The following is a 26,395-nucleotide window of genomic DNA, read 5'->3' on the forward strand; positions in this document are numbered from 1 at the left end:
TCGAGCCCACTAAAACTATCAGGTGCTTCGGAAGAGTAAACAGATCCTAATCTTCATTTCACACCAAACCTGGTGAATATTCTGCATGTTCTCATAGCATTCACATGATAATGATTACCAATTGATGTTATATATTTTGACACTTTATGGTATATATAAGATAAAACCGTTCAAAATTTTTCACAGATACTAGAGATTTACTAATGTAAAACAACCCCAAGGTAATTTTGAATCTTGTTAGAACTTTTAAATCTACATCAAAATTGAAATTGCTTTTATTCTTTGAAGCTATATTTTAACTTTTTATATTACAGTTTAGTGTCACCGACAGTTTTTTTAATATTCCGATAAAAATATGTCAACATATTTTTTTCCACAGTTATTTTAAACAAGAATGTTCCCTTTCACATACCTGTTTAAAAGTGATATTTTCAGCTTTAATGATCCGTGGCCCCCTATTTTTTTCGACCAATTTAATTTAATCTCTGTAATGGTTAAAAAACAAAAATTGAAGCACTTTTGACAAAAACTTTGAATAGGCCCGAGACACCTTAAAACGTTTAAGATCGACATTGTGCAGTATGTTCGATTGAAAGAATCTCCATAATTGAAATTGTCGTATATCACACACAAATTAAAGTCACATACTTACCCAGTTAATTCTGTAATTTAAAATATTATCTACTATCATTTTATTGATCTTTGATTTACTGCAGATTTTTAATTGACAATATTCGTCATTGACAACTTCCACTTTGATCACAGTTAATTTGTTATAATAAATAAAATTTTAAACTACCCCCTTCTCTGAAGTTTTTTTTAAACTATCGTGATATAAAATGGCTTTAACATTTAGTTCACGAATGTTTTCCGATAATTGAAAATGTATTCTGTATTTATATTTAAATTAAAACAGTTTTTACATATAAATGATTCTAATCTTTTACCTTTACGGAACTAATTAAACTGTAAGTATTGTTATACATGCGTAAATCTTTAGCAACAATATAACCAATTTTTTTCCTACCGAACGGGCGGAGCTTACGTTTTAATTTGCATAAGGACAGTATATTTGAAGATGTGTGTGATAAGGATGATTGCCGAAATAATTATAACCGATTTCTAATCACCTTTCAGTGTCATCAAGGAATTTACAAAAGAATGACGGGACACTTCATTGATGAGTTTATTCTAAAACACTTATCTATAGATGGAATAGTTTATTATGAACGAACTGGCTAAACTCCACCCAGTCAAGTGAAATAAATTGAGTAATACGAACACTACAAAAAGGTAAGCAGTCAAAAGTCAATAACTACGTTTTAAAACCGATTTCAGTTATGCAGATTTTTTATGATTTAACTTTCACTCTGGTATTGTGCTAGACATAAACATATTCCTCATGTTAATTCTCTCTTTAATGTGTGTGTTTGGAGGGTATGGGTTTGTAATATTTTCAATTGGATACATGTATGTAGGTAAATTACAGTTAAATCTAACATTGAATTTCTTTACTTCATATCATAATTTTCCAATAGAAAATTTTGAATGTGAAACGTAAATAATTTGTGTTGACATTATTTTGGTCCAAATTGATATATGTAAAAGAAATCATAAAAATAATTAAAACAAATGAATTTAAAACAAATAAAATAATTTCAACTTATTGGATATATTTGTATAAAGTTCATGGCATAAATGCTCTTTAAAAATTGACAAAAAAATTGCATTTCTATGAAACAGATACTTACTATTTTAAAGTAACTAGTATCAATCTTAACATTTAAAATATTAAGTACTGACTTTTCTTTGAATTTGCTAATGCATTCGCAAGGACAAACGTAATTGGAAAATTACAAGATATATTGTTTGTAGTTTTAGATATTTCTGGGATTAAACATAATTTGTTTTGTTTTTCCATTATCTCCACTTTGCGTGTGGTCGGTGTAGGTTAATATTGGTTTGTCATGGCATGACACATATTTGTATGTGATAAATTTAATATTTTCCTGTGTCAAAAGACATTTATTATAAGCATTTACTTACAGACCTGCATTTAAGGACTAAGTGAAATCTATTTTCAATTTTAAACTTTTTGGGAGATTTCTTTTACGAGGTTTCAATCTACCTTTATTTTGTTCATCAAACATTATATAGTCAAACATAAAGCTATTCGATTCGAAATATGGTACCTAAAAGTATCTTAATGCGGAGAATTATTTAATATTCAATTGATGAAGTTTTTGGTTCCAGATAATTATACAAGAGGCCTTATTTAGCTGAATATAATTTTAGGTTTAACTCTATGTCATTTGGTCTCTAGTGGACAATTGATTAATCTGCACATATACCACATCTTCTTATTTTCGTACGTAACATTTGCTACAGGAGCTCAATCAATCTACTTATCCGTGTATTCGTATGTTGTACTGCAACATAAGAGTAGCAATGCGAAATGTTCGCTTAGTGTGTTTGTCATACAAATTTTTGTTCCTTTCGTTCCGATAGCGCTTTTTTGTTTCGATTGAATACATGCACATGATCATCCCTTTTGCAGGTGTCGGATTAAATCTTCCCTCTAATAACTGAATCTTATTGGAAATAATCTACAAATACCGCTTGAATTTTGATTTGTTTTTGCTTGCCGTTTTTCACAATCCGTTTTTGAAGCTTATGATTCTATGATGCTTGTCTTATTGATCATTACAGTTTTAAGTAAATAGAAACACCTCTTTAATATATACTTTCCAAAGATTCTTTTGAATATTCAGGGGAATGTGAATTAAGAGATTTCAATTTATGTATTGTTTACGATACATGACATGCAAATTTCCGGTTTCATAATAAATATAAGTTTTTTGTTGAATCTTTTGTCTCTGCTTGTTATAGAAAAAAACATTAACTGACAGTAAAATTCAGAAATAGAAAAACTTTACAATGTTGTTTGTCATTTAAACTTTTATGTTTATTATTCTTCTTGAAGTAGAAAAACTTTACAATGTTGTTTGCCATTTAAACTTTTATGTTTATTATTCTTATTTAATTTAGTCCATTCAAGTTAAAATGCGGTATGCTATTTGTAGTTGCCGTGACGGAAAAGATTTAACTGATGTATATATTTAAACATGTTAAAGGAAAAAAGATGTATATTATTTATTGGGTATGACAAAAGATTAAAATATGTTTTAGAATAATTAAAAACTAGTTAAAAAAAAACAAAAAAAACCCCTCTTTTTAAGATGTATCTGTAATCTAGACTTTAAAAACAAGGAAACATTTAATATGTCCGGGTTAGGAGAAATTGTAAATCAGTGATGAAATTAGTGTTACAGGTTTATTATTTCTTCCTGCTTTGTTTAATGAAAGAAATGCAAATCATTGATTCAGAATACGTTCGATTTTGTTTTTGGAATAAAAGAAGAAGTTACATTTGAACATTACAGGTTTTTGATGGGGTTCAGTTCTATCATCATCTTTCACATACCGTATTTGAGCATTTTACATTGTTGTGAGAGAGAAAAAAACCCACTTAGAATGCAATTTTACTTATGTGTCATGTATATTTCATGGTGCTCGCTTTAACATAATTGTTAGAAAAGATTGATTTAACTATCTTGACAACCTATGAGTGTCTTGCACTGTCGGCTGCGGTTTATAAAAAAAAAAAAAAAGAAGTCACTTAGTGAGACACTTATAATGGTAAACTTATAAAACGAGATTTAAGGTTAACTCCTCTGGTTTCAGGATTTATTTTTTTCTGGCAACACTTTAATTAGAAATTGAAAATCAGGTTCAATGTGTACAACATATTTGAGCATTTGTCTAATAGTAATAAGAAATTGTGTTTATCTTATAAAACCTTAAAAGAATTTTTAGGAAAAAAATTGCAAAGAAAGCCTTTAATTGGATTTCACCTATGATTTCATTCATTCAAATTATGTTTTAACAACCTATATAGATATAAGAAGATCAGGTATGAGTGCCAATGAGACAACCCCAAGCCACAAGTTGTAAAAGTAATCCATTATATCATTTTTCGCTACACAAAAGGGCTTTAAACATGTTACAGTAAATACAGCTATAAGCTAGGTAGTGGCAGTGCTATGCTTGTTTACAAATTGAATCTCTGCGGACCGGCCGGATCTGAATGTAGACGAGTTGATAATTTAGTTATGAGGAACCGCTGTGTAATAGGTGCGTCACACCACCACTACAGTATTGGCTGCTGTATCTGCTGGTTCAAAAACGAATTGCCTTGCGAGTACTTAGAATCAATTTTTTTTTTAGAAATCGGTATATCATGGACCCTTTTATTACTTTCAGAATTGTTTTCAAAATGAGATATTCGAATATCAACGGTATACATACCTTTATTCAAACAAATGTCAAGAAACTTTTATCAGATATTTCAATTGAACATTAATGTTGATAGTGGACAGACAAAGTGTCTTATGTGACATGATGACACTATTTCTAATCTGTTATAGATGGAAGACGATAATAAGGTCTTTGCGTAAGATAAGTTTTTACCCCGCAGTCTTCTATGATGTTGAGGTCTTCTGTAATGACATAAGCAGACGAAAATAACTGTAGATGTTTCACAGTCTCAAATGGAAAAAACAGTATTTTCCTTATTCATGTTATTGACGTCATGCTGTAACTGGCCTGCAATTAAGAATTAAGCTTCTGTTATTTTGAGTCATTTTATATACTAGATAAGTTAATAAAATCATAAAGTACTCTATTTATAAATTTCATAATGCCGTTTATGATTTTTATTGATATTATGCATGTGATGACAAAAAAAGGTAATAATACGGATGTATTCATACAAAGGCATACAAAATGAAATTGTATTACACTTTTAATATACTTATTGGTATATGATTAAGTATGTATACTACTTGCTGTCTTCTATTATTATTTGTTACACCTCGCAAAAGTAACAAAAGTCAAGCAGCACCTAAATGTTTTTTTTGCTGCTATTTTTTGTGTTAAAATTAAATTTGAAACTGTTATGTTTCCATATACTGTGTTAATATATTGTTAATCGACAGGTAAACATTCAGGTAAACATTTTATGTCTAGGTACTTTAGAAAGCAGGTTTTATAAAGCTACATACATGTTTTTTCTTTGCAAGTTTCGTGCTATAAAATATAACTGATATCCGCAGACTAAATTGTGCAAATTTAAGTGCCCGTAGACCAGTCAACAAACCATTGCTGACTCGTAGGCATCGTCTAGCCCGACATCAAATGTCACTTGGTCCCCGCAATAGGACATTGAGGCAGTGGTTTTAAGTCCATTGGTCGGATGAGAGAAGATGCCTTCAACATCATGTGACGAGCGCATGCGCGTATGGCTGCCTTGGAATACAGTATACAGGAAACAGCACATTCGTGGAACTACAGCGTAAATGGTTGGGGTTTGAAGTAAGGGGATGCTTTTCATTAGACTGCAAAATGGATCTTTATGTTCTGGGAAGAACTACGGCGGTTAAAATATATTGCGATAACATCATCCGGAATATCGTTGTGCCACATTTTGACTATCACAATCTTGCCACAAGACCAAAAATCATTGACGATAATGTCAGGCCACTCAGAACACGCAGTTTTTCAGATTATTTACGCCAGCAGGTAACTGACACTATTCCTTGTCCAGCTACATTTGTATATCACCAGATATGAATCCCATTGAGCATGTCTGGGATGATATTGGTAGAAAAATCAATAACTTGGTTCCAGCTAGTAAAAACTGACAGAAATAAGGAGCAGTATTGATTGAAGGATGGCAACTAATTCATGTAAGAACATTACGATGTTTAGTTCAAAGCATGAGACGACATGTGGGTGAAATTTTCCGGAAGCGTGAGGGATACTCTCGCTTTTTATATAATCTGTACTTTAATGTATTCACAAATTGTCACTCTCGAATTTTGTGTATGGTGCAAAGCAATTTTTTCAAAAACTTTAGTATAATTAGACACTTTATATTGTATTTTATTTGGCCATTTTACAACAATTTGCCCCAAATGAAATGTATAAAACGTTCAATCATAATAACAGTCCAAACTTTCACGTTTCAATTAACTTTCTTTATGTTATCTTATAAACACACAAATTCAGTTCATTGTATCGATGTTTCGATTAGTTATGGATTCAGAAAAAAGGATTCTGGAGAATGATCCGGCGTTGCTTAACTTTTGGAGAGGTGTATATATAACAGATCAGCAAGTGTATAATTTATACGATGTATAAAACGTTGATTACGGTATTTGTGTTTCCTGCATTTGTACCATGACACATTTTTTAACAATACATATGACATCGATAGAAGTTTCAGGTTTTTTGCACTTTCCGAATATCACTACCGGGCCAAGTGAGCTGTTCTCATCGTCTTATGTTTACTATTACAAAAATCTTTTCTGCTTCTAAAAAACTACTGGGTCAGATTTTACCAAAATTAGCCTAAATCATCATACGGGTATTTAGTTTTAAAGATGTGATGACCCTGTCTTCTAACCAATGTATCTCTGTAACTAAGGTATTTAAAGCAAATCTGTCAGGGGTTAATTGTTTATTTGGTTACGATATATCTGCCCTGAATCAGACAACCCGTTGTTTGGTTACAGTCAATGAATTTGGTTATTTTATGGAAATTTTTAGTTTTTGATATTTATCTGCTATATAATTATTGATAGAGATACACAAAAACAGCAATACTGTTCACTTAAATTAGATGAATTGTCAAATGGCCATTCGAAGAGTTATTGTCCTTTTAAGGCAATTGATTATGCTTTTGGGTAAATTGTTGTAATCTTTTACAAAATCATCCCCTCTGAAATTTTCTAAGACAAATTAAACTAACTTGGCAACAATCACCATCAGTGTATTTAGTTCTAAAATGTGTGCGATTATCCCGCCTAACAACCAACATGGCCAACATGTCTACAAACAGAACATAAGTGTGAAATGCAGTTCTTGCTTTTATCTTTGAAAGTTTTTAAAGCAAACCTGATATGGACAAACATGTTTTATTGGTTTAAATCTATTTCAACTGATATGGTATATAAATAAGTCAATTTGACCAAAATTGCCATTGGACTTTTGATGTACTTTTTGCCATTTCTGGTCAATTTTATCATTTTTTTTCAATATTTTTAGTTTTGCAAAAAAATTCTTCAATAAGAATTCAACTATTAATTTTCAAACTGATTTCTCGATTGACACATGTCTCCGATGACATTGCCACTAAATATGGCCGCTATGGCTAAAACAATAACACAGGGGTTTACTTCAGAAGTCTGAAGGAAAATGTGAAAGCGCAATTGCAAATGGTCAAATAATGACAAGATACCTTTAGTAACTATTGTAAAACTCCAATGGGATGACCTGCTTATAATTCAACTACATGTACTAGCCCAAATTTAAATAAACTTGGCCTCTTTCATTATAAGTTATCTAATACTATTTGTTACGATTTCAACCTTATTTTACACGATATCCAAAACCATAGTAAACAAGATCAGCGAAACAGTTTATCTAGTTGTGTACACACATCAATGTGTTATTATCAGCACATCAAAGATGGATGTTTCAATGTATCGGAGAGGAGGGGGGTTATTTTGTATATGAATACTTTTACAAATTCTATAACAACTAAAACGGATTATAAGGGCTGTTTGATTTTGGAAATTTACTATTTATCAATTCATAGATATGCCTTGATACTTTCGATCTAAAATGTTTGAATTAACTGCATAGTTAACGCTGTTGTTGGTACTGGCGAATCTAGACTCGCTTTTGATTTTGGATTGTTTTGTCGTTTCATTAAATTTATTAGAATTTTAACAAACAAATCCTCATGGACGTTTCTCATATGTCAATATTCCTTATTTGTAATTAGATGAATAAACATTGCAAAAATGTAATGAATAATATATGGTACTATGTGGTCTGTCTTAACTGTTTTTGTACTAATACATTTTTTGTTATATAGCACGGATTACATCTATTCGGACAATTTTCATCCATATCTGTAGTATTTTTATGTTTTTCAGTGTCAGTGGGATACACATGTATCAAATGAGTACTCGTAAAGGAGTAGGTCCAGTAAGACCCCTTTTTGGCACCAAAATATAGCAGTTTTAAAAAATGTGTAAACTTTTAGTTATTCATTGTACAGTAGAATGCTTCTGCTGTATAAATATGGGCTGTTTTTTACAATACAATGCACCTACATCAGGAACTAGAACCATTAAGTCATGCATAATTACTAAAATCTTCACAATTCTAGCATTTTAGTTAAATTCTAGACGGTTTTCGTGTGAAAAGAAAGTGGCCGCATTCGTGTTCATGCTTAATATTCAAATGGAAGTTTTATTTTATGATGAAACATAACATATATAAAGATTGCGGATGAACACGGATGCGGCCACTTTTAATTTTGACGAAAACCATCTGAAAAGTGACATTGTTCGGCATATTTGGTAAATTTGTCATATTTGAGCTTGAATCGGGTCGTTTTTAATGACAAAATCAGTTAAAATCTTTCATATAAACTAATTGATTCAAATGAAATAGACACTTAAGTTTTTAAAAAGTGGTCAAAATCTTTCGTCAGATGAACCTGAAATTTGAGGCCAAAATCGGTCCTTACCGGACCTACTCCTTTGGTTTTTTTTGTGTCTCTCAGATAATTTGTTAAAATTATTTACAATATATGGCAAGGTAGATTAGTGAAAGCAAAATTATTTATTTGTCTGGTATCAATCGGATTTTAAATACAAAAAACTGTAACAACTCTATAATTGATATATTTGCCTGTCCAGGAAAGGTTCAAAATTCTATATCTCATTCAGGATAAACAGGCAACCATTACGCACCGATATTTTTTAACGTAATAATTTTTAAATGTCGTACTGACTAAAAGCCTTGCATTATGATAAGAAACGATAATTTAGACAATGGTTTTCAAAATGAAATATCGATCTATTTTATTCGAACGTTGCACTGTTGAAAGTTTGAAGGTACCTTTTAAAATATTCAAAGTTAGCTTGTGCATTTTATTAGGAAAAGTCAAACAAAAGTAACGAGTGTTACATTAAACGTTATAAAACATTTCATTTTTATTTCAATGAAACAAATCTGATTGAAATAAGCACTAGAAAAAGGTCTCAGAAACATGTATCGATTCTTTGATTATAAATTTTGACAAACATGTTTCAAAGAAGAAATGGCTATTAGTTAGATGTATTTTTAAGTGGAAAACATATTTCATATATTTTTTTTCTGTACTGAATCATTTACACCATAATAAGCGCAAAAGAACAATAGTTTATCAAGGCGAAATGAAACATCAATTCATCAAGATATGTCCATACAAAACTGAATTTATTCTCATGGGAAATTCTTGTAAAATATCAGATTTATGCAATCAAGTATATTACACATAATTGTTCATACCTACAATGTTATGTTCTTAACATCGTTCAAACATGACACACAAATGTTTCTTTTTGATTTTTCACACCAAATGTTTTGTCAGCTCTTGTTTTTTTACATAATTATTTTATAATTTAAGTGTACATATTTTCCTTTATAAATATTTTTACCACCTGACGCAATATCTACAAAATGTTTACAAAACTAATGGATATTTGATCATGTGTGGGAAGATTTTTACAAAATCCCCCCCCCCCCCCCCAAAAAAGAAAAATAGAAAACAATAAGACAAAGACGGATGCCCTTGATCATATTCATTCATATACAAAGGGGTTTTAAGCTTTTCTCTAGTATACAAAGGAAAGGTAATCAACACAGTTGTTTGTGTTATACTTATATTACACAACTTTGCAAATTGATTAATAACGTTACATACATTATTTTGTAACACTCTAGTAATGGATGAGAAGGAGACAATCAAGTTTCGTCTTGAGCAATCAAAACACAATTACCATTGGTCACCTTATTATATTAACAGTATCGTGAGTGTTCACTTAACATCACAATGATGATTTTTTGTATCAAAACATCCAATGTCACAGTTAAGCAACCTATGCCATAAAAGAGCAATCAATGCCGTATGAAATACTATTGAGGTTATATCTTAGCTCAATTAAATAATCAACACTACTTTTCGCACCGTTTGTTTACATCCTACAAACCTGTCAAACGATTGTGGCTTTTAATTTTTGATTATATTCATTTAAAAAAAATAGAATTTTCCTACTCATAATTTTGAACATTATCTTTTTGTAGTTCAAAAATGACTTTACGACAATATTACAGATTACTCCTAGGTTTAATTGGATTCAACGTTCATGGGCAGCGAGGTAATTATAAATTATATTTCTCCAAAAAGATTCAAGATACATAAAAATGGATGACCAAAACTGTCAAAAAAATGTTGTGGGTAGGTACACAAACTAAAGCATCCACTACAACTTACATCTTTACCAAACATTTGTATTTTTTTCGTGTCGATGGTTAAGTTTTGTGTTTCAGTATTTAACCGATGTTCAAATATAAAAAAACGATGACGAAGATTCAAATGATCATACTACATTTAAAAAAAATAATTAATGGACCCCCTAATCCCTTATAGACAAGCAAGAGTGTGTGTGTTTCCTTCTTTGCATTGCATTCCTCCATTCAAATTTATTGAGTCAACGTTTCATAATCTTAAATAGACACAATCGGTGAAATTTAAATTTAATAACAATTGAATTTAGGTAGTATTGATTTCAGAATTCTCACAAATAGACTCACAAAAACTTCGTACAGCGGATATAGAAATAAGTTATCAGTTATGGGGTTCGTGTTGATTATTCGTTAGTTTTCTATGCTGTATCATGTGAACTATTGTTTTTCTGTTTGTCCGTTTCATTTTTAGCCATGGCATTGTCTGTTTAATATCAATTTTTGAGTTTGACTGTCCCTCTGGTATATTTCGTCCCTCTTTTTATACATTGCCATCTCGTAGAAAATTGATCTTGGTAAGAACTTAACCACAAGGTGATCCAACAGTTGCTCCTTTTATTCAATTCATTTTTAAAGTAAACAATGTACTAAGCATCACTTGCTTTCCTTTTAATCACAAACCATATACCATTGTATGTCCTTTACGACTTTAACTTCTATTGGTAACAATTATAAAGATCAAGGGAAGTATCATAAAAGTGTATTTATCTAAATCTTACGATTAATACTCTCTATACATAAATTTAACTTCAAAAGAAAGGGGAAATTAAACAAATAACTCTGTTACCTTTGACTATGCATCGTTTGATATTTAAGTCGGATTAGTTAATGTATAATTACATTGAAAGTAATACTTGGATCGTATAATCATTCAAATATGGCATTACCTTTTGGAGTTGTCAGTTTTGGTTAATGCTCTGCAACTTTGTTTTATTATTTGTGTTGCGTTGTCATCAATTTTGATACTTATTCATATTTTGCTTTCCGGTCTCAAGTAATGGACTTGCCAAACTTCTCTGTGTGTGGTGAAGCTTAAATGGAATTTCTGTTTTTAAAAGAAACACATTATAACCACTAGGGCCATAGATGGCCAGTAACCTTAACCCAGTATCTGAACACCTGTTTAATAATTACTTGTAATTATTTTTATAGAGAGTGTGAAGTGAACACAACACTTTGTTGGCACCTTTTAGTCACAAAAGTCATGCCACATTTGCTTACCCTTCCGGAGCACCTGAGACCCCCCAAGATTTTGGTGGGGGTCGTATTCCTCAGTATAAGCTATTCTATGTTGTTCCTCGTGTACTATTTGTTGTTTGTCTTTTTCATTTTTAAATATTTTTAAAATTCAACAGAGTAACAATTGAAATTAGAAATCTTTGAAAGAATTTTTAAAATGTCTTTGTTTCAAACAATAATTTGTTTGCATCACGTTGAGTTTTCAAGTCCTAATATTTATATCTTGGTGTTTTAACCCACAAGCTACTTTTGTCGAAGTTTTTATTTTTCCTGGTCTGAATTAAGACCATTCTTTTCCGCTCTTTTCACCTTATTTTAGAAAATTTAACTGAAAATTATTAATGACATAATTATATATATTAATGAGTTTAAAAGGCTTTTGATTATTAATTTGTCGTCTGGTTAGTTTTTGATTACTTTGCTAACACCAATGATTATCTCTTTGTCAGTTAGACTGCCTCAGCTCAAAGATTTATAAACGATTCTACATACAGGAGAATGACTTTCATTAAGGAAGAGACTAAATTTTCAGATTCGAATCCAGGAGAAATTCATCAAAAAGTGAAAAGACGAATACTTATAACATAACAATTTCGTATTAATCATTATCCAATCGTTGATCTGAATATTGCGCCGACAATGCATATTCCACTTTTGAAGTATTTCAAAAATGTATGTATGTTTATGACGTTATTAGTTTATTTTCCTCCTTGAATATCCTTTAGTATCTTTCGCCTTTCTTTTATAAAAATGATAAAGAAACAAGCTGGTAATGAATCTAATTCAAATGTCTTAATTTTGATTGATTTCTAATGTTTCAGTTTCATTGAGCTTATCAACAGATACTATTTCGATAGGAAAAGATATCGTACTGACCTGCAGAGTCCACGGGATACCAGCAATTGACAGGAAAACCACCAGACAATGGTCCATGGGTGACGATGACAAATTGTTATGTTACAATGGTCAAATAAATAATCCCAAAAAGTATGAAGAAAGTGTACTTCTTGGAAATGAATTTGGTCTTACAATATTTAATGTCACAGAATCAGATCTCAACGTAGTTTATCAATGTCGCTATGGATTCGATGCAGCTAGTAAATTAATTGAGGCAGGTGACTCCAAATTGTGTTGTAAGTACGCGGTCTCGTATAACTAAAATAACATTAATATGTGTGTGCCAAACTCATGTCTAGAGACTGTAATGCCGTGTTTGTCGTTATATGCTGAACATCATATTTCTTCATCGTTTTAACAAATATGTTAGAAGCATATACAATACTTTACATTTGAATCAATACATAGTATACCTTATCTATCGAATTTCTTTGTGTTTTTATGAAGTGCATAGACAATCAACCTAAAAATGTTAGAGTAAATCTGATTTACTACACTCTTCTTTTCCGGGGCTTGGCTATATATTTTAACTTATATATATATATATATATATATATTATCGACACATACTTATGGTGCGTTCGGTTGTAATAACCGGATGCGTATAGTTTGATTATCTGAACCCGCTATAATATATATATCATATAGATTGCGAATTATCTGATGTGTTGAAAAACTTTACAAGGAACCATAGCGAAGTTGCTTGCTTTATAAATATGATGGGTAGCGATCCGGGACGATATCAGTAAAATCAACTTGTTTCCTCTTTAAGTAAGAGTTAATTTTGTTATTTTTCCGGTGTTTTATTCATTTTCGCTGTTGATGTCATGTGTCCGAGGAACTTTAGTCAACCATACAAATGAGTCATTCAATGATTTAAATACATGTTTTTACTTAGAATTGCTCTTATTTAAGCAAATATTTCAATGTGTTGGAGACAACGCTTTACGAGGACCCTATCGCATTTGTCCTCTTTTTCGCATTGCTACTAACCATAATACTGAATTGAGATTAATCTTTGGTCAATTACATTCTTAATGATATTCAATTTTTATAAATTGTCATTCACGTTGGAGTTTGAATATATACATGTTATTGAAAACAATTTTTTTTATTTGATAACTATTATTTTGATTCGTTTAGTATCATTAAGATTGGAAACCGATTTAATTGTATTTGGAGGATTTATCATATTGAAATGCACCATAAATGGAATCACCACACTTGAAAATGAAGTAACGAGACAATGGTCAATGGGAAATGATGACCATCTTTTAAGCTACAATGGCCGAATTAACAATCACAGAAAGTATGAAGAAACTATTTTTCCAGGCAATGAGTTCAGTCTAAAAATAGTCAACGTAACAGAACAAGATGTAAATATAACTTATCGATGTCGATATGGTTTCAATGCAGCCAACAGATTCATAGCAATAAATGAAAATAACTTTGTTTGTAAGTAATTCAAATAGTAAAACCAATCAATTATCATAGGCATAGACATGGTAGATGCACACAAACCTATGATATCAATAACAGATATACAGAAATGAAAAATTGATCTTCTTATCAACAACAAAAATATAAAAGTTGTTACTCATAATGTAAGTTCTAAATTCAAATTAAGTCTCACGAGAAATTGAAATGAAACACATGTCTCTCAAAGAGATGTAAAATATAAGAAAAAAAGGATATCAAAAAAAAAAAGCTTTGATGTCGAAAACCAAAATAAGGAGCAAAGTCGGATGATCCAAAACAGGCATAATACCAATTAGTTTGTGGGAGATAGTTGCCACTGTTATTTATATTTAAAGTATTCTACCAGGTTAACACTTTATCTACTTTCAAATTATGGTTGTGCAATTAAAATGAGAAGTAAAAATCATATATATTTCCAGATTTACCAACGCATGCGTCTACAATAATTAGTTATGTCGTTAGAAAGCAAATCGGAACAGTTGACATTTCGGTTTATTTCAAGAGAGTATTTCCACTACCTAATTGTTCGTTGAATATTGATGTAAGTATGTCCCTTAGTTTTCCCATATCTGAGCATAAAAATATTAAAGACACTAAAAATACGTAGGTACTCTGCAATAGTACTATTTATTTATATATGCTTCTTGTTCACATTTAACTTTGTCCGAACCAGCTTCTTTCGACTTTTGAATTTGACTTGTGAATATTTTTAAAAGAAGAGATGTTAGTTTTCCTACACTGAACAGTTCTTCAAATTCAAATTGATGAAATAACTAAAAAAAATATAATGACAATAAAGTAAAGTTGTAACAAGCAATTTGATGAATAAAGAATATTTATTTGTTTTAAAAAAAAAAAGAAAAAAAAAGTATATATTTATAAAGCATTTACATATTTGTGTATTAATGAGTTGCTTATTTATATACTTTATTTACTTTATGATATTAGGATTCTCACTTTGGTATAGCTGACTTTTCTACGAATGAGATGGCCATGGAAGTTAACCTTAGTATAAGTCTACAAAAAAATGTCTCATGTTACCATTCATTCAACATATCTTGTTGTATTGCGGGAACACCATATCATGTAGGCAATTTGAAAATTAATGATGAATGTCCCTTCAAAGGTAAACGTATATTTATGATAAATAGATTGCCATCCTATAATTTAGATGTTTATCATTTAGGTTATAAGAGGTTTCGGTGGCCGAGAGGTTTAAGTTACTGCTGTATTCACTAGCCAGTCAACACTGAGGATTTGAGTTCGAATCCCACTCATTGCATTTAACTCCAATCTTAATTGACTAGGAATGTCAGTTTTCCTACCGAGTGTCGGTGGTTTTCTCCGGGCACTTATGCTTCCTTCACCAATAAAAACTGACCGCCACGAAATAGCCTAATGCGGTGCTAAAAAAATCTTTAAAACACCAAAAATCAAATCAAATCAAGGAGGTTATAAGTGTTTACAGAATTACAAAGTTGGCTTTCAATAATATAATGTTCTTTTCTCGTGTCTTCTATATCTTCTGTCAGCAATGGAAAAAAAAGTATTTCGTGATTATGAAGAATTGTCTGATCTAGCCTTTTCTAGCGCCGCTGTGATTATTTTTTTAAATGTTGAAGGTTCCAGTGATCTGCTTGAACTTAAGTTTTTAGTGCACTTGCTTTTTTAACGTTTGACATTCTTAAGACAAATATTTTATGTATTTCCTATTGTAAATTTAAGGATGTACACCTCTGAGGAGCCAAAAATTTCTAGCATTAAACTTTTTTCTTAACCTGATTTTTGGGTTTATGAGACTATATCAAAATAATTGGTGAAGAAAAAATCATATGATGGTGCACTTCTTTTTTTGCTACGGCCCTTTGAAAATTCCAAATTTTGATGTTTTCGATTTTTCATCGATTTTTACCTATTTATGATCTATTACCGTGAAAAAAATCACAGTTCCACAATTAATATTTTTTCATACTTTCTATAAAGTTGAAGTGGACCAATCTGAATAAATCTTACTTAAAAAGACTATATTTAGGTGTTAATATAAGAAAGTTTTATCATATTTTGACGCTCTTTTGTGTAAATTTACAATGCTGTCAATTTTGTATTTTTGTGATATTTCTTAGTTTAAATAAAAAAAAATGCATATTATTTTAACTGTTTTGTTATAAATGATTGAAAAAATACATATCTAAGAAATTTGAAAAGACCAAAATAATATGAGATGAACATGATTCTTGTAAAATCATTATTTGTATCCCTAACCCATTTTCTCAAAATTTGGGCTAAAAATGCGGACTTGATTGGTCGTAAAGTTGGAAAACTGGATTTCTTAAAAACCATTCATTGTAAACACACATTTTTTTTCACAGAATAATGTTTGATTATAATATTTACTTGTATCACATGTTTTGGAAATAATTCAAGAACGAGATTTCAACGAGACTGAACGAGACTGAAAAGTCAGAAAAATACATCCTTAAAGACATATAAATACATGCAAATGAAATATATGATATGTATCATAAAAATAGCGATGTAAATACAGATATCTTGTTTTTCAAAATTAGAAGTGTAACCAAATAAACACGTTCTGCTAAGTAGGATATATGCACTTATTAAATAATCCAAATGATACTAACTATGTTGCTCAACTTCATATAAGAATATTTCACGTAATTATGAGATGCAACACATCGTACAGGGTCTGCTTTGTACCCTAACATTCACCTACTAATCGTAGAATATCGGTGTTCAAAGTGAAATTGATATTTTGCTTTGACTTACTTATAGTAAATTTTCCTAGCTTACTGGTTTCTGGCTTGCCATTTTGAGCGATTCATCAGTATATTTGTGCTTTGCTCTAAGTAAAAAAGCAAAGCAAACTTCGTTGTTCTTCCTAAATATCTGAGCACACAATTCACTATTTACTGGCTACAGGTCTTTTTTAAGTGTTTTTTTTCTCTATTTCCCTGTTAGCTTCATGTTTGTTTGCCTTTGTTTTAACTTTTCTCCTATCATTTTAATTGTCCCGTTAATATCTTTCTATCTTTTGCAAAATAATCAGAAAATTCGTGACAAAATCTTTGCTTGTGTTGCATTTATGACTGCGTAATACATTTAATAGGCTATTTGAAAATCAATGCATTGATTGCTGCTACAATCCTAACATTTTGAAGTTTCTTTTCTTTATTTCTATTTCAATGTTGATCACGTAGCGTATGTTAAAGGTAAATTCCCTCATCAGAAATCAAAAAAGAATTTCAAATTATGTTAGGTCTATTTTCTTCTTTCCAGGAAAGATTGACACCAAGTCAAGCTATGTATTTACCCTGATTCCTATTGCATGTATAGTGATGTTGGGTTTGGTTACAGTTTATCTTATTGTGAAAGGTTTGGCATTTAGAAAACGAAAACACACAGGAAAAGGTATATAAAATAATACCTTATTAAATTACACTTTTGTATATTAGTACACGTAGTTAGTACAACAAAATAACTTAATTTTATAGTTTATACGTTTGAATAGAATATGTCTTCATTATCAATTAAGGGAGTAATATTTTGTATTCTAATAGATGATAAATAACCTGCAACAATAGTTTACCGGCTAAAAATTTGTATATTCATTTTGAGTATACACACAATATAAGAAATTTAGCGCATTATGTTTGCATCTTCTTTAAGCAAATACAGTTGAATGTCAAAGTGAGAATTGAATCAAACATTTCAACAAGTTAACTGCAACTATATGGTTATTATCTATGATAAAAAAAAACCAACATAAAATTGAATAAAAGTAGTTACATTTAATAAAGGAAAAAACAGCTGCGTATATTCGTGCTATGACCAGTATTCAAAATAACTAAAGTACATTTATAAAAATATTTTCATCAACATCAAGCGCAGATCCATCCATGAAGATGGGGTATTCATCTACAAAAATGATTTCTCGTGTAATTGTTGACGATATTTGGAACTAAACCAATCCAAAAATCAAACTAATGGTTCATAATCATAGCTGTCGCGCTAGAGCTGCAAATTGATCTTATATAGATTGATTCCTACTTCAGAAACGAAGGATGTGCACCAAAAGAATGATGAAAACATTACGAAATACGAAAACCTTATTGCATTTCCTAAAGGTCAGGAGTATAAAAATAATGTTTAAGAATACTAGTTGACAATGCACGCTGTGTTGGTACAATATAGATTCTTATTCATATTTCGCCTTCGGTCTCAAGTAATGAATTGGCTTAACTTCTCTGTGAGGGGTGAAGTTAACATGTTTTAACTCTGTTTAAAGAAACAAACTATAACCACCAGACCATTGATAGCCAGTGACCTTGACCCTAGTATATAAGCACCTGTTCCATAATAACTCGTCATTATTTTTCTAGAGGGTGTGAAGTGAACAGCACTTCACTGATATTTTATTAATAGTTAATAGTTAATTTATTGTTATCTTTAGTTAAGTAGGTTGGTAAGTTACTTAATTCCTAGTTTCTTAAATCTCTTTGTCTTGTCTACGAGGTACGACAAGTGTTGATATTAATTAGAAATAAAGAATTTCTTGTCTACGATGTACGACAAGTGTTGATATTAATTAGAAATAAAGAATTTCTTGTCTACAATGTACGACAAGTGCTATTGTAAATAAAATAAAAACATTATTGTCTACGATGTATGACAAGTTTATTCATTAAAGTTTTTCCTACGAAGTACGGCAATTTGGTAGTTTATTATTTTACTCCTGTTTGTGAAACAGGTAGATAATTACAGGTGTATTTCTCTTTACCTGAAGGTCGCTTGTACTCTTCAGATTTAGCACGTGTTTTACCTGCACAGGTACACATTATATTATTAAAACTATTAAAATAGCTGAGTCTGAAAATGAAGATGTTTTGCTTTTGCAAGATGAAGAAAATGATATTGATAATGAAGCCGATGGCTATGATTTTCAGCATCTGTATGTTGCTAATGAAATAAAAAATGATGATTTGAATAGGAAAACTAGAGGTAGTGTAAATAAACCTCCTAAAAAGCCTAATAGAATTAGAAAAGGCACTGCTATTACGAGTGACAAAGCACCTAAATCAGTCAAAAGGAAGGCTAAGGCTACTAGTGCTACTAGTAAAGCCACTAAATCTCCCAGAGTTGAGGATTTATCTTCAGAGGAATTATCAGTGTTGAGGGATAAGATGGGCATATCTACAATGGGCAAGTCGATTGACACTTTGACTCATCTTTTTAGAGGATTTATTAATAATTGTGGGAAAGAGCCTGTAAGGGCCCCTAGGTGTGAGACAGTTTCACAGTCTTCCATTCAAGCAGAGGTTGTGAACCCTGCTGCTGTATCCTCTAACACTCAAATTTTGCATCTAGAGGTTAATTTAAATGCAGATTCTGTTCAGGATTTTGATCTGGATTACTTAGAGGATCCAGTATATTTACCTCCTTCTGGAGTCTCTGCTCGGGCTGATGATAGTCCAGCACCAGTTGATTTTGACACATCTTTTGACCCACCCCTAGGGTTTTCTAATGCCTTTAGGACTCCTCTTAGTGAGGTTAATGTACCACAATCTCAACCTGTTGTTGAACAGGTAGAACAATACGATTATGATTTTGCTTGGGAAATCCCACAATTGAATATGGAAGAGACGACTGGGCCTAAATTATCTTCTGGCTTTCAAAGGCTGTAAATGCTGCAATGTCTGTTAAATCAAATCACGAAAGTATTAAATTGATCGAGGAGAGATATTTACGGCCAGAAAATTGTGAGAACCTTTGTGTTCCTAGGGTCAATAAGGAGATTTGGACCGCACTGCCTAGACAGGCCCACACTGTTGATTCTAAAATGCAGGAAACTCAAAGATATTTTGTTAAAGGGTTGACCCCTATTGTTCAGTTGGCCAATCAGTGCTGTAAGAATGAGCCATTAGATGTTGACAATACTAGAAAGCTTTTGTCTGATTCTATTTGTTTGTTAGGCCATGGTTTTCTTTCTCTGACACAGAGGAGACGCTCAGCTCTTAGACCTTATTTTAATGATAAGTTTAAGCCTATATGTAATTCTGATGTTCCGGTGGATTCATCACTCTTTGGGGCTGATTGCATGAAGCAGATGAAGGAACTTGGTGATTACACCAAGATTCCAATAGCTAGTCCTAGATTCCTAGGTAGAGGATACAGGTCTTACAACAATAGTGCTCCAAGCAACTATAGTAGAGACCATTATCAGTCGTTAAACTCCAGAGGCCCTGTCGGGCGACAGGGCGGACGGCAATTCCCCTCCCTAAGAGGCAGAGGGAGAGGTTTCCCGACAGGGAACAGAGGGTCTCAAAGAGGTCACAACTCTCAGAGAGTGTTCTACCAGAACAACCATTATCGACAATAGTTAAGGTGAGAGAACTTAATTATCCCGAATGGGAAAATATTACAAGTGATCTATGGATATTTGATACAGTTAGAAATGGTTATAAAATTGAATTTGATGTTGTGCCACAAGGTTCATCTTTTATGCATGAAATACATTTCCCTGTTCACAAAATTGAAATTATTTCAGAAGAAGTCCAAAAATTATTGGCTAAGGGAGCTATTAAAGAAGTTGAATCATTGGAGAACCAGTTTATTTCCAATATTTTCTTAGTTCCTAAGAAAGATGGGTCTTCAAGGCCTGTTATCAATTTAAAACATTTAAACAATTTTGTGGCTTATCATCATTTGAAACAGGAACATTTATCATTTGTTTTAGATGTAATTCAAAGGGATGATTATCTAACATCCATAGATCTTACAGATGCTGATTTTAAGAGATACTTGCGTTTCATGTGGAAAGGACATTTATATGAATTTCAGGTTCTTTGTTTTGGATTGGCTTCTGCACTAAGAGTTTTTACTAAGGTTTTAAAACCTGTTTATGGCATTAGATGTATTTATTACATTGATGATTCTCTTGTTATGGATCAGAATTTAGAAAGTTGTATTGTAAATACAGAAAAAATGGTGCAGAAGCTTGATGAACTTGGTTTCAGAATTAATTATAAGAAGTCTGTCCTTATTCCTTCAAAACGCATTGTTTTCTTTGGTCTCATTATTGATACTGAGTTATTTAAGATTTTTCTGACAGATGAGAAAATGGATAAAATTATCTCCCTTGGGAAAAGTATTCTTCAACAGAAGTGTGTTACTGTAAGATGCTTTGCATTATTTATTTGTCTTGTGGTACATGCTTTTAATGCAGTATCTGTGGGACCACTTCATTACAGAAACATGGAGAGAAATAAAGTGGGAGCACTGAATAGTTGTAATGGTGATTTTGACTCTGAAATTATTATCACACAAGAGTCAAGAACTGAAATCTTTTGGTGGGTTAACAATTTAAAATCTGAAAATGGAAAACTGATAAAACCCATACAAATAAACTTTTGGATTGAAACAGATGCCTCATAAGAAGGTTGGGGAACTAATTTTGAAGGACAATTTGCTGGTGGTAGATGGAGCTTGTCAGAACGCTCTTTTCATATAAACTTCTTAGAATTGTTGGCTAAATTTTTCTCTTTAAGAGCAATTTTTAGTCACAAAGAGTCATGCCATATTGGTATACGATCAGACAATACTACTGCAGTAGCTTATATTAATGAAATGGGAGGCATGGTCTCATTGTCACTTGACAGGCTTGCTGCAGAGATTTGGGCTTGGTGTTCAGAAAGGGATATTTTTATCACAGCCCAGTATATTCCTGGAATAGAAAATGTTGATGCTGATCATATGTCTAGAAATTTTACAGACTCCACAGAGTGGCAATTGAAAGTAGAAATATTTGATAGAATTTGTAAACATTTCTTTGTTCCAAACGTTGATTTATTTGCTTCACGTTTGAATTTTCAGGTCCCTAGATTTGCATCGTGGTCATTTGACCCACAGGCTACTTATGTTGATGCTTTTACTATTTCATGGTCTAATTTTAGACCATATATTTTCCAACCTTTTACTTTGTTGGGGAAAATTTTAATGAAAATTATAAGTGACAAAGTTGAGTTAGGCTATTTTGATTATTCCATTTTGGCCTGCACAAAGTTGGTTTTCTTTACTAATACCAATGTTAATTTCTTTGCCAGTTAGACTGCCTCAACACAAAGATTTAGTTATGATGCCGCATACAGGAGAATGCCATTCATTAAGGAAGAGACTAAATTTAACCGCGTGTATTGTATCTGGAAATCGCTACTTGATAGAGGATTTTCAGAATCATCTGCAGATGTCATCATTGCATCTTGGAGACCTTCTACAATCAAGCAATACCAATATTCTTGGAGAAAATTCGTTTTTTGGTGTGTTCAAAGGAAAACCAATTATTTTCGACCATCTGAAAAGGATGTAATAGATTATTTAATTTTTTTGAAAAACAGTAACTTTTCATATTCAGTGTTAAATACTACTCGGTCAATGTTGACACAGACTTTATCCTTTTTTGGAGTAGATGTTACTAAATTTGTTTTTGTTGAACGTATGTTGAAAGGTTGCTTTAACCTGAATCCGCCAAGAGCAAGATACTCTTTGACTTGGGATGTAAATTTAGTTCTAACGTTTTTGAGTTCTTTATATCCATTGGAGGATTTAATTTTGAAAAATTTGTCTTTTAAACTTGTGTCTTTAGTTGCCTTGACTACAGCTGCTAGAGCACAATCTATATCAGCACTAGATTTAAATTTTATGTCTTTTAGTCAAAGACAAGGCATTATAGTTTTTCATATACAGGAACTTTTGAAAACTACTAGACCTGGTTTTAGTCTGCCTAATGTGGTGTTTAAGCGTTTTGTTAAACCAGAACTTTGTGTGGTGAAGACATTGATTAATTATGTTTTACGTACAAGAGATATCAGGAAGACTTCTTGTTTATTCATTTCTTTTGCAACTTTTCGTAAAGTTTCTACTTCTACGTTATCTAGATGGTTAAAAACCGTGTTACTTTTAGCAGGCATAGATATTGACATTTTTAAGGCACACTCATTTACAGGTGCCTCTACTTCAGCTGCATTAGCTTCTGGATGTTCTGTGAAAGACATTATGGCAACAGCTAATTGGACATGTGCTAATACATTTTATAAGTTTTATAACAGAGAATTTAATGATACTGGCAATACAGACTTTGCTTCTGCAGTTATTAATGCTTGATCTTGTAATTGTTTAAGCTTTATTAAATGTTGCATTTGTATGATTTTGTTTTTAGTTTGTGTCTACACTTTAAACAAGCTAATTCATTACTTGAGACCGAAGGCGAAATATGAATAAGAATTTCCCTTCATCCAAGCATATCTTGATGTGCAGGATGGAGGTCATTCTTAGAATATGAGCCTGAGGCTCGAAAGTAATTAATTCCCACCCTAGGGGTTATGAGTTAGACCCACCCTTTTCTAATGGGTTTTATGGTCGACACAAACTTACTTTAAATTATGACGAGTTATTATGGAACAGGTGCTTATATACTAGGGTCAAGGTCACTGGCTATCTATGGTCTGGTGGTTATAGTTTGTTTCTTTAAACAGAGTTATAACATGTTAACTTCACCCCTCACAGAGAAGTTAAGCTAATTCATTACTTCAGGCTCATATTCTAAGAATGACCTTCATCCTGCACATCCAAGATATGCTTGGATGAAGGAACATTATTAATCAAAACAGGATATTAACTGCAAATGTTGATAATTTTTTGTTCTGAATTGAGGATAAAGAAATAAGATGTAGTATAAATGCCAAATGAGACAAATCTGCTAAAAGAAATAAATAACACAGAAATTAACAACTTTGGGTCTTCAATAGTGAGAAAACCCAAAATCGCATAATTAGCCATAAAGGCCCAAAAAGTGCAATGATAGAAAAAATCAAACAAAAATCTAACGGACTAATTGATGTACAACATAATAAACGAAAAACAAATATGTTTGGTAGGAACAAAAAACAACCATTAAAATTTTCATGCTCCTGACTTGTGACAGACTCCTACAAAATGTGATAGTGTTTAACATGAATAAAGGCAACAGTAGTATACCGCTGTTCAAAACTCATAAATCCATGGACAAAAAAACAAAATCGGGGCAACAAACCAAAACCGAGGGAAACGCATTAAATATAAGAGGAGAACAACGACACAACACCGAAACGCAACAGCACACATAAACGGACCAAGCAACAGACAATACACCACGAGAATAACAAATATAACATCAAAACCAAATACATTAATATGGGATAGACAAGTACCGTGCCACGTCTTATCTCAAAAATAAGAGAAAACAGAAACGACTCAACGTTAAAATGCAACACGCACACAGAAACGAACAATATTATAACAATGGCCATCTTCCTGACTTGGTACAGGACACTTTTAAAGGGGAATAAAAGTGGTGGGTTGAACCTGGTTTTAAGGCATGCCAAACCTCGCACTTTAATGGCACAGTTAAATATAACATTGAAATGAAAACAAAATATTACAGGACTACAATACAAATAAAAAGCAGAACATATTAGACAAAGAAAAGCATGATTAATAGATAACAAAAAGCATTAGGTTTAAAATTCAATACGCCAAAAACGCGTCTAGTCCACACGAGACTCACCAGTGACGAAAAAAATACAAAATTGTACAGCACTGAAGATCAAAAGTTGAAAAGGTTTTGCCAAATACGGCATTGTTTGTATGCCCAGGATAAGAACATTCATATTATATAAAACAATTCACACTATTGCAAACAGTAAATTTTAACAAATGAATATGAAAGAGATATACATAATGAAACTGAAGTAAAAACTAATTACAGAAAACTAAACCCGAATACATAACGCCCAGATACCGTATAGCGGGTTATTTTCGCGGGGTGCAAATTTTCGCTTATTTTCGCGGACAGAACTTAATCGCTAAAATAAATTCCGCCAAATTAAAAGTGTACATACAAAGGTATTAATAAAAGTTTTTAATTCGCCAAAATAATAACCGCCAAAATATTTCGTATACCCTTGTTCAATGAAAATCGCGAAATTTTACACCCGCGAAAATAACCCGCTATACGGTATACAAGATCGAAAGTGAAAAAAGTACAAAGTTGTACAGCACTGAAGATCAAAATTTGAAAAGGTTTTGCTAAATACGGCATTGTATTATGCCCGGGATAAGAACACTATTATATAGAACGATTCGTGCTATTGCAAACAGTAAATTTTAACAAATGAATGTAAAAGATATATTCATATGAAAGCGGGCGCCCAAGCCTCTCCTAACATAGGACATTGGTGTAGCTGTACAACAAAATAACACATTGCAATAATTAGTTGAAAAAGGCTTAACTCATCAGACAGATACAAATCGAAATTTATCTACAACACAGCTAAGAGTGCACGTGGGAGGGTACTGTTCATTCCAACAATAAAAAGATACTTACTATGATAGACTCCAAAATATAAGAAACAAAATGAATAATTAGGAATTTCACGTTAGAATTAAAAAAACGAGATAACCACTATTTTTAAGAAACTTCGATTTCAACTTTACTTTTTGTTTACAAAAGAATAAAACTTGTATATAGGTATATTGCATTTGTTTAATCGTCGATAAGCTTTATCATACTTAATGAGTTTTACATGTACCTGTTAAATTAAAGTATGAAAATGAAACATAAAAATTAATATGTTGATTATAGTCCGAAAAAGTCAACAAATAAAAAAACCCAGTTAGTTTGATATACGTTCCATAAACAAGAATTATACAATGCAATATGTTTACTTAAAAACACTCCGTTACATTCACATGTGAAATAAGAGGAAAATGTATACAAAATATAAGCACATATAATACTAGAAATAAATAAAGCAACTTTGAAATGGAATATACCAATGATTACTCTATTTTATAATATTGTGACAAATCTGGACTGATAATTGTTCTTGTTTTACATATTATTTATTGTATATTATATAATATATTTGAATATTGCCGGATGGTCAACTTCTCATGTGTGCACAACCACTGATAAATGCATTGACTTTCATACTCATGATTTAAACTATTTGTACTTTGCAAGTGATAAGGGCCAGTTTTATATGTATATCTTGGTAATGTTTACCTATGAAATACTTTGATTATCCCGTCATATAGTGATTTATTTTGACAAATATCGTCGTGAGATTCAACTTGTTTACATCTGCCATGACGTTGTCACAGAATAGAAGTTCCTTCATAATATAAGTTCCAAATGGTAAAACTAATCTGGAATATTATTTCCACAGGAAGAACTATTAAAGTA

The 26,395-nt window shown here is 31.6% G+C and overlaps 1 protein-coding gene across 1 annotated transcript; it reads left to right on the forward strand.

Annotated features, from left to right (window-relative positions):
* The first annotated feature begins 1,216 nt into the window (after nt 1–1,216).
* LOC134701233 (uncharacterized) lies at nt 1,217–19,799 on the forward strand. The gene is made up of 9 exons (XM_063562364.1): nt 1,217–1,293; nt 10,264–10,337; nt 12,546–12,857; nt 13,765–14,076; nt 14,520–14,641; nt 15,049–15,226; nt 17,395–17,526; nt 18,171–18,249; nt 18,920–19,799. The coding sequence occupies exons 2-9, from the start codon at nt 10,271–10,273 to the stop codon at nt 19,797–19,799; spliced, it is 2,082 nt and encodes a 693-aa protein (XP_063418434.1). The 5' UTR covers nt 1,217–1,293; nt 10,264–10,270.
* The last annotated feature ends 6,596 nt before the right edge of the window (nt 19,800–26,395 follow it).

The sequence above is a fragment of the Mytilus trossulus genome, unplaced genomic scaffold (assembly GCF_036588685.1).
Source record: "Mytilus trossulus isolate FHL-02 unplaced genomic scaffold, PNRI_Mtr1.1.1.hap1 h1tg000234l__unscaffolded, whole genome shotgun sequence".
Lineage (NCBI taxonomy): Eukaryota > Metazoa > Mollusca > Bivalvia > Mytilida > Mytilidae > Mytilus > Mytilus trossulus.

What these genes read in the sequence shown, in the direction of transcription:
- LOC134701233 (XM_063562364.1), top strand. Translation starts at nt 10,271, where the DNA reads ATGACTTTACGACAATATTACAGATTACTCCTAGGTTTAATTGGATTC. An exon ending in AAATGAAAATAACTTTGTTT is followed by an intron (nt 14,077 to 14,519) that starts GTAAGTAATTCA and finishes ATATATTTCCAG; the next exon opens with ATTTACCAACGCATGCGTCT. An exon ending in GCATTTCCTAAAGGTCAGGA is followed by an intron (nt 18,250 to 18,919) that starts GTATAAAAATAA and finishes TGTACTCTTCAG; the next exon opens with ATTTAGCACGTGTTTTACCT.